Source organism: Tuber melanosporum (assembly GCF_000151645.1).
Source record: "Tuber melanosporum whole genome shotgun sequence assembly, scaffold_108, strain Mel28".
Lineage (NCBI taxonomy): Eukaryota > Fungi > Ascomycota > Pezizomycetes > Pezizales > Tuberaceae > Tuber > Tuber melanosporum.
The window spans coordinates 271,054-285,758 of NW_003298764.1; the positions used below are offsets into that span (position 1 = coordinate 271,054).

A 14,705-nucleotide genomic window follows, 5' to 3' on the forward strand; every position below is an offset into this window, starting at 1 on the left:
AACACTTATTCCTCCCCCTCCGGTCGAACTTGACGGAGAATCAGATTTCGAGCTCAACAAAATAGTCGATTCCCGCTTCTTCCACTGTCACCTCTAATACCGAGCCAAGTGGACAGGATATTCTCCTGAACACGATAAAACTTGGTACTTCGCATACAACTTTAAACACGTACAAGATGCCATCTCAACCTTCCACCAGCGATACCCAGACAAGCCCGGCCCAGGTGATGATCACGTTCAACCAAGACAAAGGCGAGGGAAAGGCTCCCGCGCTAATGTAACAACACGAGGACTGGGGCGATAGCCCACGCCAAACCACACCCACCAGCCCTGAATACTCATTCATAGGGCAGACCGATGAAGAACTCAAGGAAAGGGAACAACAAGTACAGCATAATGCCATGTCATGGACAGTATGCTACGATGACGGATGCCAAATACATTTTGGCAACAATGAAGGCTCGGGATGGCTCCCGAGAGAATGTCGGAAACGTGGTCCACACCCAAACCACGTCCTGAAGTATTGGCAACAATACTTCAGAAATGGGTGCAGGATGCACAGGGCACAGAAAATATCTGCGAGATTCTACCCGCAGAAGGATCGAAGCAGGAAAGAGTTGGAAGGAGAAGATGACAGAAAGGCATGGGCCATGAGGAGGTGGTCCAGGGAGGGAGGGGCCCAAAGCTCCTCAGCGGACATGGAATGGGATGTCAGGAGCCTACACAGGCAGATCCAGGAACTCGGAAAACAACTTAGCCAAGCCAAGGCCACAATTTTGGCAAATGACAAAACGATCACGGAGCTAAGACAGCTGAACGATAACCAGCGGCACACGATTGAGATGGCGAATCTGACCCTAGAATCAGTAAGTGTCAGATGGAGGACGGCAGACGAAAAGTTCCACAAGCTGAGAAGGACCATGCACTCGGCATGATGGGAACTATTGAAACTGGGAGAAAAAGCCTGATGGGACTCAGGCTTAGGAGGAGGGGAGCTAATGTCACGAAAATGGCTCGGCATGGAAAAGGTTTTCACGTGACACATGGTTATGAGTCACAGGTATGTTATTATTTTGCGCATATGACCCATTTGTGTTATATGATTTATTATGTGTGGGATTTATGATGCTTTCGCACATGGCTCAAGTATGTGTCATGGGACGTGCGCCTAGCGAGTATGCCTTGCGAGTGTGCCTTGTGGGTAAGCCTTGCGCATATGATTTATGTTTCGCACATGACCTCATTATGAGGTCATGGGTTTTGAGCATGTGATCACTTTGGTCACATGACTAGTGTGTTATGATTTGGTTTCGCACATGTGATCACTTTAGGTCACATGACTATGGGCGAGAAGAACACTATATAAGGAGGCCGATGTGGCCGAGGAAGATAGGTTCTTCACGCTTTATTCTAAGTACTTTTCCTACTTATTATTTTAACGAATAAAAAACACTCTTATGATCTTTATCTTTATTTGCAACGGTATTGTTACGCCAAGAAAAGTTCTTCACGAAGACGAGTTAGAGAAAGCCTATGATAGGTGTTCCCGATAGAAGACAAATGTCTTGTACTATCGGTAATGTAGGCAAAGGCCTAGAGCTATCGTAAGACGAAGTAAGAAGAAGACAGAAACGAGAAGTATCGTTCCCCGTCACCAAGAACTAACTATCCAAGGAGGGATCGTTACAATGAGCAATTCGCCAGTGGTAACCCTCAGTTGCAAATTCAGTACATAGAGTCCACATATCAGCTGTAATACTAGCTAGCTCTGCAATCTCTGTATATAGAAGCCAGTGATTTCTCTGATAGGCTGTAGCAAAGTCTACTAGCCTTTTTCGAATAGGTATTGTGAGAACCTTGTGCCATCCTGATTTAACTTTCCTTGGAGTTGCCAGTGTCTTATATATAGAATACTATTAGGCGGAGACAATCTAATAGATTTCAGAATTGTCTGGACAAACCAAGATTCGTTTCTGTAGATGGAGATTTTCTAGGAAGGCTCGAATTCACTCATTTCGTTGATGACTACTCAGAGTGAAGTAAGTTTGGTAAAGTAAGATAGAATCGTAGAAATAATATTATACTATTAAGGTCTCTTCTCAGTTGCTTGATGATGTCTAAAGTTTGAGAGGCACTTTAATATTTATATTCCGCATCTGAGTATTTATGGACTACATCTATTTATTATACAACTATGGATCTCTCTAATTATAACTCGCAATGTCGGGTATTCTTACAAGGTGTGAGTACCTGAAGACCCTGAAAATCACCACACCCTCTTCGGTAATTACAATATAACTAATTCAAAACCATACTATTCACAATAGTAGTTGTAATGTGTTCGCAAGGTACTGTTCACGTTATCGGTAAATGGTACAATAGTTGCCTGATGGCCTGCTTTACCAGAGAGGAGGCGAGAGCTGAAAGCTAAAGGAGATTTCAAAGGTGTACTGAGAAACAAAGAAGTAATTGTTCAACCAAGTATATTGAAATACTGTCTGTCGAAGTCAGCCTTTTCCATTGTGGAATCAGGCGGTCTTTAAATACACCAATCTTGTTCATATCTAGCATGAATAAAATTAATCAAAGGTATCAAGTGATACTCTTTGGTAAAACAAACCAAGCATCAAAATGATACTTAAAACAACACATAAAATAAAACTGAGTATCAAATGATACTTAAAACAAACTAAGTATCAAAGCGATACTTAAAACAAAATATAAAACAAAACTAAGTATCAAAGCGATACTTAAAATAAAACATAAAACAAAACTAAGTATCAAACAATACTTAAAACAAAACATAAAACAAAACTAAGTATCAAAGTGATACTTAAAACAAAACATAAAATAAAACTAAGTATCAAAGCAATACTTAAAACAAAACATAAAACAAAATCAATAACTGAGTACCAGTACTGGTTACCGTAGTTATCCAATCATTAGAGTCCTTAGACTTGTGGCCTAGTTCTCAAGTCAAACTGAGTTGGTCCTAATTGTCTCAATTATTGATGAAATGATCAGTTTCATCTGTGGGTTGCATCTGTGAAGGTAGTCGTAATTACAAGCTTTTTAGATCGCCTGACTTTAAACCTTCATAACTACTTAACCAACAGATAGGTGTCTTTCAGAGAACTTCCTACTAATTTACAGAAAGCTATTCCACCAGATTGACAAATATTCCCTTGGTGGGCAACCCTTGGTTGCTCTGGATAACAGGTTTTAATTGCTGTTGTAGTATTGGAAGTTATCCTTGTAGATACAACCTGTTTCGAAACCTAGTTGTAATACTCCGTGAAGTCCATTGACTTCTATAGTAGTGTTCCTCGAAGTTCTAGACTTTTCTGATTATTGTAGAGTAGATGCGAACATATTGGCCTCTTGTTGATATCCTTTACCATTCGATACCATTTCCTTGTGCGAAAACGTCCCATTACCTACGGCAAATGCCAAAGATGGTACATCTTCGAAGCCTAGTAACTCTCTAGGTAGTTGACATATTTACTCTATTCCACTTCCCAGACTTAGCCGAAGGTCCCCTCTCATATATCCTGCGAACAGAATCTGGTTGGACAGATGGTAGTGACATATACGGTGTTATTCTGACACTTTCAATTCTGTAGTATTATAGTCACAGGACCCAACTGAGATTGATATGTATGATAACATGTAGGCCCTGTAAGGGGGCCGCAGGGGGGTGTTGGAGACCAGATATTCTGATTCTGGGTGAGGTAATCCTACTTAGGGTGATTCCTAGGTATCGGATTCCGGTATTCCTAACAAATACACAGTACTTAAAGCTACCCTGACTTCTTAGGCAATACGACGAAAGGTCCACTCAGCATGGTCACGCAACCCACGAATCTTAAAGTACAGCGAGGCAGTAATAATCATACGAAATGGAGCAATAATAATGGGAGTGGGAGAAAGAGTTCTCAAACTAATAGGACTTAAAGAGGAGTCCTGAGGAGCAGGAGATAAGCTAATTTCTTCCATTTCAACTCGGTGTTTTTTCTTTTCTTTTTCTTTTTCTAATTTCATGCACTACTCTTTTATTTATGCATAGTGTTTGGTGGAGCGCCTTGATTATTTTCTAAAATAAAAAATTAAGCTTTTCCACAAGCAATACTATTGGTGTTTCTATGGTCATGATACTACAATCTGTTGCTGTTTGATGTTTCTGCTCTGCTGACCACCCTCCTCAGATTTACTTGGCAACCCTTGTACGAAAACATCATGCCTGGTACTTGTACCCGAGTATACAAGTATATATCAGGTGGTGCAGCTTATCTTGATTAAGGCGTCCAGTGGCCTGTTTGAGCTTTTCGGATGAGCTTATCTCCCAATCCCCCCAAATACTCGAGTACGGTTTTGGGACTCTTAGCTTCTGATTCTTACAAACACAACCGAGTACGAGTACTGGTATATATTTTTGGTAATTGCGACATGTTAATTCAGTGGTACAGAAACATTGTGAAAACCTCGCTTGCGTGCCTGCGATGCCTGGGGTTTAAGATTTGACTGAATTCAGTGCATCATCTATGACTTCTGAATAATTCCTCTTGGTTCAACGATCGGTACCTAGGCTTTGGGTGTGTAATTTCAACAGGCGAGTACTTGCCTATGGATATATGGGGCGGAAAAATTGTGGTGCCAAAGTAGGATTTATGCTAGCCCATTAATAACCCTTTTTGAAAAGAAACAAAGCATTGTAGCATTTAGAGTCCCAGGCCGGTTGAATTGCTGTTTACTTCCCTCCCGAGATGAGAGAATTGGGGATGTTGAAGGGCTACTTGGGGTTGCAAGCAATCCCTATGGCACCGGCAGCTGGTCAGTACTGAGCCCAATTTCACGTCTCTTACCTTTCGGGTACACCACCCGAGCCCCTCACTTCCACCGGCAAGGAAATTCACCTTCTGCTGTGGACTTTATCCACTCTGGGTTGCTAATGTGAACTGGGCCTCGTTTTTTCCCCACTAATATTGACTATATACTTATTACCCCACAGCATCTTGCTTATACCCTTTCCGCTCTGTATGACCATGCGCGAGTAGTGATTCGTGTCTGTCCGAGTTTACAAGAGATTACAGGAAGGCCTGCTAGTAGACAATTCTCCCCTAATACAAGCAAGTTGAGCATTATATGAAAAGCCCGTTTTGGAAGGATTTTGGAATCATGGAATTAGATATCGTAAGTTATATCCCCAGCACCTACCGGAGTCCTCCTATACGGGGCAAGCAATCCAGGGCTTCCAAATCGTCCTACAACCTACAGGAGGTGCTTTCTTTACTGCACCCTGATTACAGAATAGAATGTGGCGGTGTACCAGTCTTGTGTTGGCGTTTGTGTACTCTAGTGACGTTAACTTTAATTATCTTCCCCCCCCCCTTTCCCAGCCAGTAGGAACCTGTTCGATCGGAGATGCGCGATCACAGTTCCTGCAGCCCCACGATATATTCTCTAAGAAGGCATCGATTGCTTACTTTTCAACGAGGGAGTGAGCCTTGCCTCTTGTGGACTGTACACCTTAAAGCTTGATCTGATAATCATCTTTTGCCCGGACAGCGGCCCGCAGGTGGTGGCACGGGACAGGATTGGAAGTCGCAACAACCGCGGGTGGGCGAAGTCACATGAGTAATTTTTCATGATTACCGGCCAGCCCATATCTTTTCCAAAAACTGAGCGAAGAATTGGAATGAATAAAACTGGGATTAGGAATAAGCTCCCAGGCTTTATTTTCTACGTCAGGTGACAGATTCCGGAGTTTTCCACAATCCGGGGACAAAAATTACTAAAGTGACTAGGCGTGCCATGAACACTAGAGCTAGTGGAACCGTGTTGCGGATATTGCCAAACGGCCAATTGACCAAGGAAAGGATTTATGAATTTCCGGTGCTTCTGACAATAGCTTTTGGTTTTTCGGATTGCGTACTGGAGCGTGCTGTGAACGCCTACCTGCCGCAGATAGTTCCTAGGAAGTCCGATCTTATGGTAAGATCCACTAAGAGACAGCTTAATAGTGTTGCTAAAACTCCGGTACGGTGGAAAATGGCGGAAACAATGGTCGATAAGATCACGAGAGGTTTTTAGGGGACAAGTGGCTGGGGGCCTGTTTTATATCGAGATTCGGGATCCACGGATTGTGAATGTGCAGGGGGTTGATAACAGGATGTTGTGAGTAGTCGATTTTAAAAGAGTACGGTAGTTAGTTTCTTGGTTGTTCCACATGTACTTCTCTCTCCCCTAATACCACCTCCGGGATTCGAATTGGCTTTCTATCTGACAGGTAGCCGAGCTAATAAGGAAAAAACAAGTTAGGAAACCATGAAATCAGATTTACGATGAGGAAAGAAAAAATCGAGTATGATACCACAACCATTCCTCCACTCCTGCCTGTCTGTGTATGATACCTGCCTTTTCCTGCCAAATACTCTCTACCCACCACTCCTTACCAGCATTCTCTTGTTTGCTCTCTCTGGCCAGCAACTGCCTGTGCACCCTACCCATTCATTATAGAACCGGAATCCACAACCAAAAGCCCATATCCCAATACTGCCCAACTCACCATTTCTCTTTAACCTGTAATCATAGGCCCTCCCTAAACCGATCAAGAGGAAGACGGCCTCTGATGTGTTAGACTTTTACATTCAACAATTGATTCTCAAGTTCCTCTAGTATAGCAGTGATGGTGGAACCAGCTTCAGGTGAAATGAGGCCTACTTGAGTCCATACATACTTTCTGACACTTGCCAGCATCAATAATATCTTTACTAAGTCAATTTCTGAGGTTAGTTATTGCGATTTTGTATCATACTAGGGATAGCCTAATAAACTGTAAAGATAAAAGTAAAAAATAACTCGAAAGAGTTCAGAACGTACTGGATATTAATTTAACCCTGTCATACCAAACATTTTCCTTTCCCTCTTGCTAACCATTTCGACGGATCCTCCTTTCCCACATCACTGCCATTTCGAACTGCACTCCCAGACTATTTTGAAATTGATAGAATGATGAAAGACTACTGTGGTAGAAGTATTATTTCTCAAACCGAGAACTGAAAGCGAACACTGATCATCGGTTGGTGCATTGAACTCTGGCATGAGCAAGGATGAAAGCTGCATGTTGTTCAACATCGTTCAATTATCTAATCAGTAATTTTCACTTTTTTCCTGCTCTTCCTTAGAGTTTCTTTTTTGTCTCATTTTACTTTACAATTTTTATCCATATATCATACCTTTCGTGCAGTGTGTCATAGTTGTGTTAGAACCCCCCAAATAACAGTCATGCTATCATACCTCCTGTAGGCCGACTATGGTCTGACTGGTCAGTCCAAACTGCTACCTGTGTGGTCTACAGGACTGGAGTCTGACTTTACCCAATTCATCTCCTGGATCGAGCCGTCTGGACACTACATTGGATTAGACGGACTGGCGTTTGCGAACACTGCCTCTGGCACTTGTACCTCCGTATGATACTCAGGTGTATCTGCCAAAAAAGTCCTGCCACCAGCCTGGACTTACTGAGGTTTTTTTTTTTTGGAGGGGGGGGGGATTCGCCAACAACCATGTCCAGCAATGGCCGGGACGGGACTCCCTTGCCTGCCTTTCTACCTCCTTGGTATGCCATTTTTCACCAAAAAAAACCACTACGATATCCCATCCCAGCACACACCCCGTTACTAATAAAATAGAAATCCCGATTCTATAATGCTGACCACCAACGAAGCGCAAACTCCGGGAAATCCACCGGGCACATCCCCCACAACCGCACCGAATCTGCACTACTGCGCTTGTGGGATGAACGGCCAAGTCACGCACGTCTCGCAACATACCGTGATTTTATGACCCGTCAAGGTACGGTACAGTGCGCATCACAAACCCCGACTCGTCCACCAAAGCGTCATGACTCCGCACTCGTATTATTTCACCCGGCAGCAAACGCCCGACGAGATTCTCCTTTCAAATTCTTAATTGTCGCGCCGGATGCGAGACTTTATCGTCTTCATGGCTTAGTTGGTTAAAGCGTCGGTCTCATATGTAACGTGACCCGCTCTCAGAGTCGGGATATCCGAAGGTCGCGAGTTCGACTCTCGCTGAGGACATTTTCACTTTTTTCCTGGTCTGCCTGACGCCATTTCTGGGCCGATACCCAACCTTTGGTGGAGAAGTCGGGGTTTTATTGTCTTGGGTGTTGGGTGGGTGGCAGCGGTTGGTTATGGTGGTTATTTAACGTCACAGGGTATTGGCACCAGCGGGTGTGTGGAAAGGTAACGGGGGTGAATAGGGCCTGTTTGGTTGCGACCGTTTCCCATATAAAAATGGTCATCCTTCCGTTTTGAAAATTTAACGGTCACTTTGTACGAGTATGGGACGACCAAACGGAACCATCACAACCAACCGGCCCTAACTAGTCTACTGCAGCCATCGTACATCATAAAGAGACTATTAGAAAGTACTCGTAGCAAAAAATCATCACCCTTTGTAATCCAGCTCTAACAAAAGAAGAAAGAGAGAGAAAAAAGGCATCACCCAAACTCGCACCCATATAAAAGAACACCTTTATACCAGCCAAGCAACCAACCATAAAAAACCCAAGCCGTAAACGGAATCACTACAAAATTCATCAGCATTCTCAAGACCACGAGCGGAGAGGGAAGAAGGCTCACGTGAGAAATATACTGAAAGCAACAAGTAACAACCCCCTGCCCACTCTCCTGTCTGAGCAACAAATCCTGGATCTTATCCAACCCTCCATTCGGCTCGTCGGACATATGATTCCAAGTACTCGTATCACCGTAAAGCATCGCGGGAGCTTTCATGACCTGCCTCCAATCCCTACATCTCTTGCACTTGAAAGTGTCATGCGTATCGCTATTAGTATTTGGCTGGAACCGGAACAACTGCTTCAGCCCGTCCAGACCAAAATGTCTTTCTACGTCTTCAACGCCGTCGACGACGGACGTGGAGAGCGACTGTTTGTGCGATTGGCGCTGGAAGATTTTCTCTTCGATGGTTCCTGTGGCAATGAAGCGGTAGACGAAACAATCCTTTTTTTGCCCATCACGCCAGACTCGCGCTAAAGCTTGCTGGTCCGCGGCGGGGTTCCAGTCTGGGTCGAAGAGGACGAGCCGGTTCGCACCGATAAGGTTGATGCCGCAGCCTCCGGCTTTGCTACTGAGAAGGAAGACAAACTCTTCGCTATCAGGGTCGTTAAACTTGGCGACTAGCTTCGTGCGTTTTGAGCCGTTCATTGTACCGTCGAGTCTTAGGGCACCGTAACTGTGGGGGGGCGGGCGTTAGTAATTGTTCGATAGAAAAATGCGGGATAAATGGTGATTACCCCCTTGAGCGACAAAGCTTTTCAAATACATCTAGTGTTTGTGTATAATTGCTAATGAGGACGATCTTATCCTTTGTCTCGCGCTGGATTCTTGCCAACATCCTGTCCAGTACCATCATCTTGCCGGAATACCACACTTTGACCTCCCTGTCTCTCCCTCGGGCGTCTTTCGGAACGTAATCGTCAGGGTACAGACTCTCACATCCGGGCAAATCCTCGGAGAGGTTGAGCAAATCAGGGTGATTGCATAATTTCTTGAGCAGCCCGATAGCTTTCAAAGGTTGGGATCCTTTGCCCCTTAAGATGGATTTGATATCCGGAGACGTGATGAAATAATTGTAAAGATCCGTTTGGAAGGGCGACAACTTGCAGAATACGACATGCTCGTACTTGACGGGTAGGTATTTCGACAAGATATCATTAGTACGCCGAATGATAAACTTATTCACCAACTGGAGAAGTTCTGCAAGTCGTTCGTCTCCCTTCTTACGATCGTCTTCGGATCCATCCGCGTCACGCCCACGAAGAATGGGAAGTTCGTATTGCTTCCTGAATTCATTGTGCGTGCCTAAGAAATTAGGGTTCGCGAAGTTTAGAAGAGCGAAGTATTCCGAAAGATCATTCTATAAACATCTTCAGCCTATTACAGTTGGGCCATTGAAATAATAAACGTGACTAACCTGGATAGGAGTTCCGGACAAGATCACTCGTCGGTCAACATTCAAAGTCATCAATGCCTTATATGTTTGATTGTCTCGATTCTTCAATCTGTGCCCCTCATCGGCGAGCAAAAGCCCAATCGGTATGCTGGCAAGATCGGAGGTATGGAGACGCAGGGATTCATAACTGACGATCAGTACGGGCCGAACAACGCTTCTGCCGCTGGATATAGCCCATTGCTTGAGTTGCGCTTTAAGTTCCGCCTTCGAAACCTTGCCGTCAATGGCGAAGGGATTGATCGCATCCTTACCGAGCCATTTCACCAACTCGCTCGCCCAATTACCAACTAATGACGACGGACAAACGACCACGCATTTCTGTATAGTAGGTTTCCCGGGCTCGGGTGATTGCTTAAGTAGAGTCCACATCAAGGCGATACATTGGAGCTATCGAAAGTATTAGCGTAATGCCATACCTCTAGTTTCGAACATCTTACTGTCTTGCCCAGACCCATCTCGTCCGCCATAATACACCCACTTGCCGCAGCGTCCGTCATACCTGTAACACACCTGTACATGAACTACGAAAGCAAAATGTTAGCATCCATTTCAGAGGAGCAGCAGCCCGAGCATACCTTGATACCCTCAACCTGATGAGGCCTCAAAACCTTTGACAATCTTGGATCAATGACCACTGGAACTTTGGGAACCTGATCCTTATCCCCCTTGTTCAAACCCAGTATCTCGGCCAAGCTCTTGTGCATCCTCGGAACAGGCTTCTCCTCGATCTTCACCTCACCGTCCTCTTCAGTAATCTCAACCTTCTTGTCATCGATGGTAGGGTCATAAAGGACAATTGCAAACTCGCCACTAGGGTCATGAAGCGGTTTGGCGATAAAATTGACGCTTTTCCTCATCCCCAACGCCGGAGCAGGTCTAAAGGGATTCCATGCACCGGCATCTTTATTAACGAGCGGTACCGCAAATCGCTGTCTAAACACAGCCTCTTTGTCTTTCGCTTTAAACACCGGAAAATTCTTCATCACGTCCAGATTGCCCAAAATGATCCTCTTCTCCCCTCCATCCTTGACAAACTCACCATCGTCCTCGCCACCATCAGCACCCGCGTAAGAACCGACTTTGCGTCGTTTGCGAGGAGGTAAAGCAGTCTTTCGTATCGACGGGGCGGATCCGGGCGTTTTAAAGGGTTTGACAAGCTTCGAGAGTGTATCAGGGCCAGCACTGCTATAGAGTCGGCCAGGTAGGGTTCGTTTAGGGGTCACAATATTTTCGTCGACGAGAACAGGCGCGGCATTCTTTGGACGATGCATCGTTGCTTGCTAGAGAGAGTGTAGCACTTTGAGTTTGTTTGTTATGATAGCTATGATAAGTAGTTCTCGCGTTCTGACGGGGCGTAGTGTATGAACGCGTCGAAGGAGGGGTAGGGCGTGGGGCCACAAGGAGGAGACGCGTTGTGACCAAGTTTAGCGTGAGAGCTTGGTGGCGGAGTCACGAGTCAATTTAGGTATGACACATAAATTTATCATCCCGATAGTCTACGACAATTGCTCCAAAAGAGAATGAAACCCATAGTAACCCTAACCCATTACCTCCAACCCAATTCCCCTTGAAAGAGAATAATACGGTATCATAACAGAAATGGCAGCGGATGCATATGCTTCTGTTGAAGAAGGAAAACGAGCAGAGAAGCTAGAGTTGCTCGTACCATTGCTACATCCCTAACAGTTGTGAAGAGCTAGCCCTAGGGATCCCAGCCTTCAAGTCATCCATTTCGCGCTCCTCGTGCCCTCGTGCTTGTCCCCGATATGCGACAAAATGGCCTGTCTGAGCACTCTATGATGCTAGGATCCTCCTATCTATCGAGAATCAGTGTGCTGTCGCCTTTTCTTTCCCAAAACCTTTGTTGATAACAAATACCGGTACCAGTACTGTACTGTAGGTTCACCCCAGGGGAGAGCAATGCCATGCTATCACTGTGCCGTACTGTGAATCACTGGATTGGTGCAATGGGATAAAATCTAATGTTTTGTTTCTCCGGAAACAATACCGGAATGAGGAGGATTATTGCTGGTTTATTGTTTCAGAAGTGTTTTGGAAGTGTCACAGTCAGGGCTGAGTCGGAATTCCGTAGCGAGTGCGGTAACCGAGTGACTTCAAGTGACGAACTCTGGGTCATCTTCAGACCTGGAAGCTGCCAGAATCACGGAGAATGCTGAAAACTGGGTAGAATTTCCGTTAACCCTTTTTCACCCTGGCTAGGGTGGTTACAGATACCAGTAAGACTCAATTCCATGGATGAGAGGTACTGTGCTGCACCGCACTCGTCGTACCCGTACTTGTACTGTAATATGCTGAATGCAAAGTCTTCTCCATGACAACATCTAGGGATGGTCGCATACCTACCTCGGCCGTTTCCATGTTATGCGAGAGGGATAGAAAGCAAAGCACCACTCATGGTCCCCCACTGTTCGAGCAGTAAGACAAACTAACTTGTGATGAGGCTCCGCAGATCGAACCGGGACCAAAAGACTCCGAGACAATACCTGCAAACTGAGTTCTTTTATGATCAAGCTTGATCAGATTCGACTCCCCTGTCGGGCAGTATTTTGAGTCTACGTCGGTCTCGGAAGCATTTGTTTCCCGCCTCTAGGGGAATCGATTAATCACCCGCATAACGCAAGAACAACGCAGCGATCGTGCTTGGCGAGCTGGAGAAGAGCAACTTCACCAATCTTAAAAAACTTTCTTCTCATCGCCGAAATTCATCGAGATACTTACCGACCGGGGAAGGTCGTTGAGCTTGTATGAGTTCTAATCCCTTCAGAAAGCGGGCTTCGGCCGAACGTCCCCGAACATCGCAAGATGATTCGACTCGGGGACAGGATCCACAAGTGCTTTCGACATCGCCGAACCGTAGTAGAGCGAGTTCATGGGAAGGTATAATATACCTGGGACCCCCCCCTCCCACTTCCCCTAACTTATAGGAGGAAGAGCTTCCAGCTAACTCGGTGTGTTTGTACATAGTCGTCGACATACCGCCGCCTTCACCGGCTCTACGGAAGCGAAGTCCTCCTCCACGACTACATTCGAGAAACAGAAGATCCTACATCCCTCCACCGGAGATCATAGCAGACCCATTTAATCCTACTACTGAGTCTCCGGTGTCTTCAGACTTTGAAGGTAATGATGATGATGATGTACTTGCTCGGGGTAGGACTGCTACTTATCTTCGACTCCGCTTAGCGCTAATATCTCTGTAGAACCAACCGAGCTTGGCCGTCCAGGAACAACCAGCTTTCCTAGTGCTGGAAACGATGGAGGATACTCAGTGGCTAAGTCTGGACGACAGTCGCTGGATGCAGACGCCTTCAAACGACTAATGCTCACAGGCCAAAGTTCACTCTCTTCACCCCAGACACCAGGAACGGGTCCAACTCCTCCAGTCGTTGCACCGGATAGTTCCACAGACACAAGCAGTATTTCTCGACAATCTATCTTCGATCCAATACCGGAAGCAGTGGATGGAGTTCCGGATGAGACACCCAGGACCAGCAATGAATTAGACGAGGAGGAAGAACGGCGTCGATCTAAGGAGCGGACTCCTAAACCGAAGCCTCCACCGCCGAGGGCACGGAATAAGAGCGGTGGAAGATCTTCAGCCTCTCCGCCCTCTTCAGTGGCCGATATCCCCAGCCTAACGCCACCTCGGCCTCCATCTATACACTCCGTATCATCGGAGAGATCGCTGCCACCGCCACCGCCACCGCCACCACTTCCGGTGGGCTCAACCAGTCCAATTTTAAACGAGACTGTATCACCGGCATCTCCTGCGGCATCCACCATCTCAAAGAAAATAGCCCCTTCACCACCACTTTCTCGTCGTCACTCGGTTCAATCAAATACTAACCCCCTTCGCCCGAGCACCCCCGCGGGAAGTGCCAATAGTTCTAAAATGAAACCTCCTCCACCTCCGATCCGCCGGCACAAGAGCACAAGTTCCCGGGCTTCTACAGTCCCTCTATCTGCCTTACCGGTCCCTCCACCACCACCCCCGCCTCCGCCAAGGCGAAATAGAAGCTCGACAGCAAATTCATATGAAACTCCAGAGGAACCTCTAACTACCCCTCCGGAAAAGTCTTTACCTCTTCCTACAGAGCCAGCAATGCCAATTGTTCAGGGAACTGAAACAGATATCTTGATTGATCTGGAAAAGCTGCAAAGAGAGGTGGATGAGTTACGGGGTAAGTACGAAGGGAGGGGTGTTGGTCCGGCCGTGTCAACTTAATACATACATACCACAGCATGCGTGCTGGACACGTTCCTTTTGCTTATTTTTTTAGGGCGGAGTTTGCTCGGTGGAGCGTGGGTTGAGTGGTACTTGCTTTTACTTTCTTAGAATTGGTCTTTTTTTTCCCCTTTCAAGCAAAAAGGAGAGACCCGAGGAATGAACTTGCTTGTTCGGGGGTATACCTGTTTGCGCCGCAGCGTAATAGTGGATATGAATTTTAATGGTTTATCCTGTTTATTCTTCTGTGAATAAATGTTTGGCTGCTGGTTGCTTGGCTTGCTCGTGTGGATATCACGTTGCGCGTGGTGGGGTCTAGTATTGATTTAGCAATGGCACTCAAGTAGTAACGGTGACTAACGGTGGGTGAAGAACGTTTCGTGGAATTCAGCTTGACAAA

The 14,705-nt window shown here is 45.8% G+C and overlaps 2 protein-coding genes; one reads left to right on the forward strand and one right to left on the reverse strand.

The window, feature by feature from the left end:
* Positions 1 to 8,463: 8,463 nt before the first annotated feature.
* On the reverse strand, positions 8,464 to 11,330 carry GSTUM_00000296001 (uncharacterized protein; the record flags this gene model as incomplete). XM_002835460.2 has 7 exons in its annotated part: positions 8,464 to 8,611; positions 8,667 to 8,784; positions 8,840 to 9,279; positions 9,341 to 9,963; positions 10,021 to 10,446; positions 10,497 to 10,580; positions 10,635 to 11,330. 7 exons carry the CDS (start codon positions 11,328 to 11,330, stop codon positions 8,560 to 8,562), a joined length of 2,439 nt encoding a protein of 812 aa, XP_002835506.1. The 3' UTR covers positions 8,464 to 8,559.
* Positions 11,331 to 12,438: 1,108 nt separating this feature from the next.
* GSTUM_00000297001 (uncharacterized protein) lies at positions 12,439 to 14,578 on the forward strand. XM_002835461.2 has 3 exons: positions 12,439 to 12,957; positions 13,045 to 13,230; positions 13,281 to 14,578. Exons 1-3 carry the CDS (start codon positions 12,825 to 12,827, stop codon positions 14,303 to 14,305), a joined length of 1,344 nt encoding a protein of 447 aa, XP_002835507.1. The 5' UTR covers positions 12,439 to 12,824; the 3' UTR covers positions 14,306 to 14,578.
* The last annotated feature ends 127 nt before the right edge of the window (positions 14,579 to 14,705 follow it).

What these genes read in the sequence shown, in the direction of transcription:
- GSTUM_00000297001 (XM_002835461.2), top strand. Translation starts at nt 12,825, where the DNA reads ATGAGTTCTAATCCCTTCAGAAAGCGGGCTTCGGCCGAACGTCCCCGA. An exon ending in TAGAGCGAGTTCATGGGAAG is followed by an intron (nt 12,958 to 13,044) that starts GTATAATATACC and finishes GTTTGTACATAG; the next exon opens with TCGTCGACATACCGCCGCCT. An exon ending in TGATGATGTACTTGCTCGGG is followed by an intron (nt 13,231 to 13,280) that starts GTAGGACTGCTA and finishes ATATCTCTGTAG; the next exon opens with AACCAACCGAGCTTGGCCGT.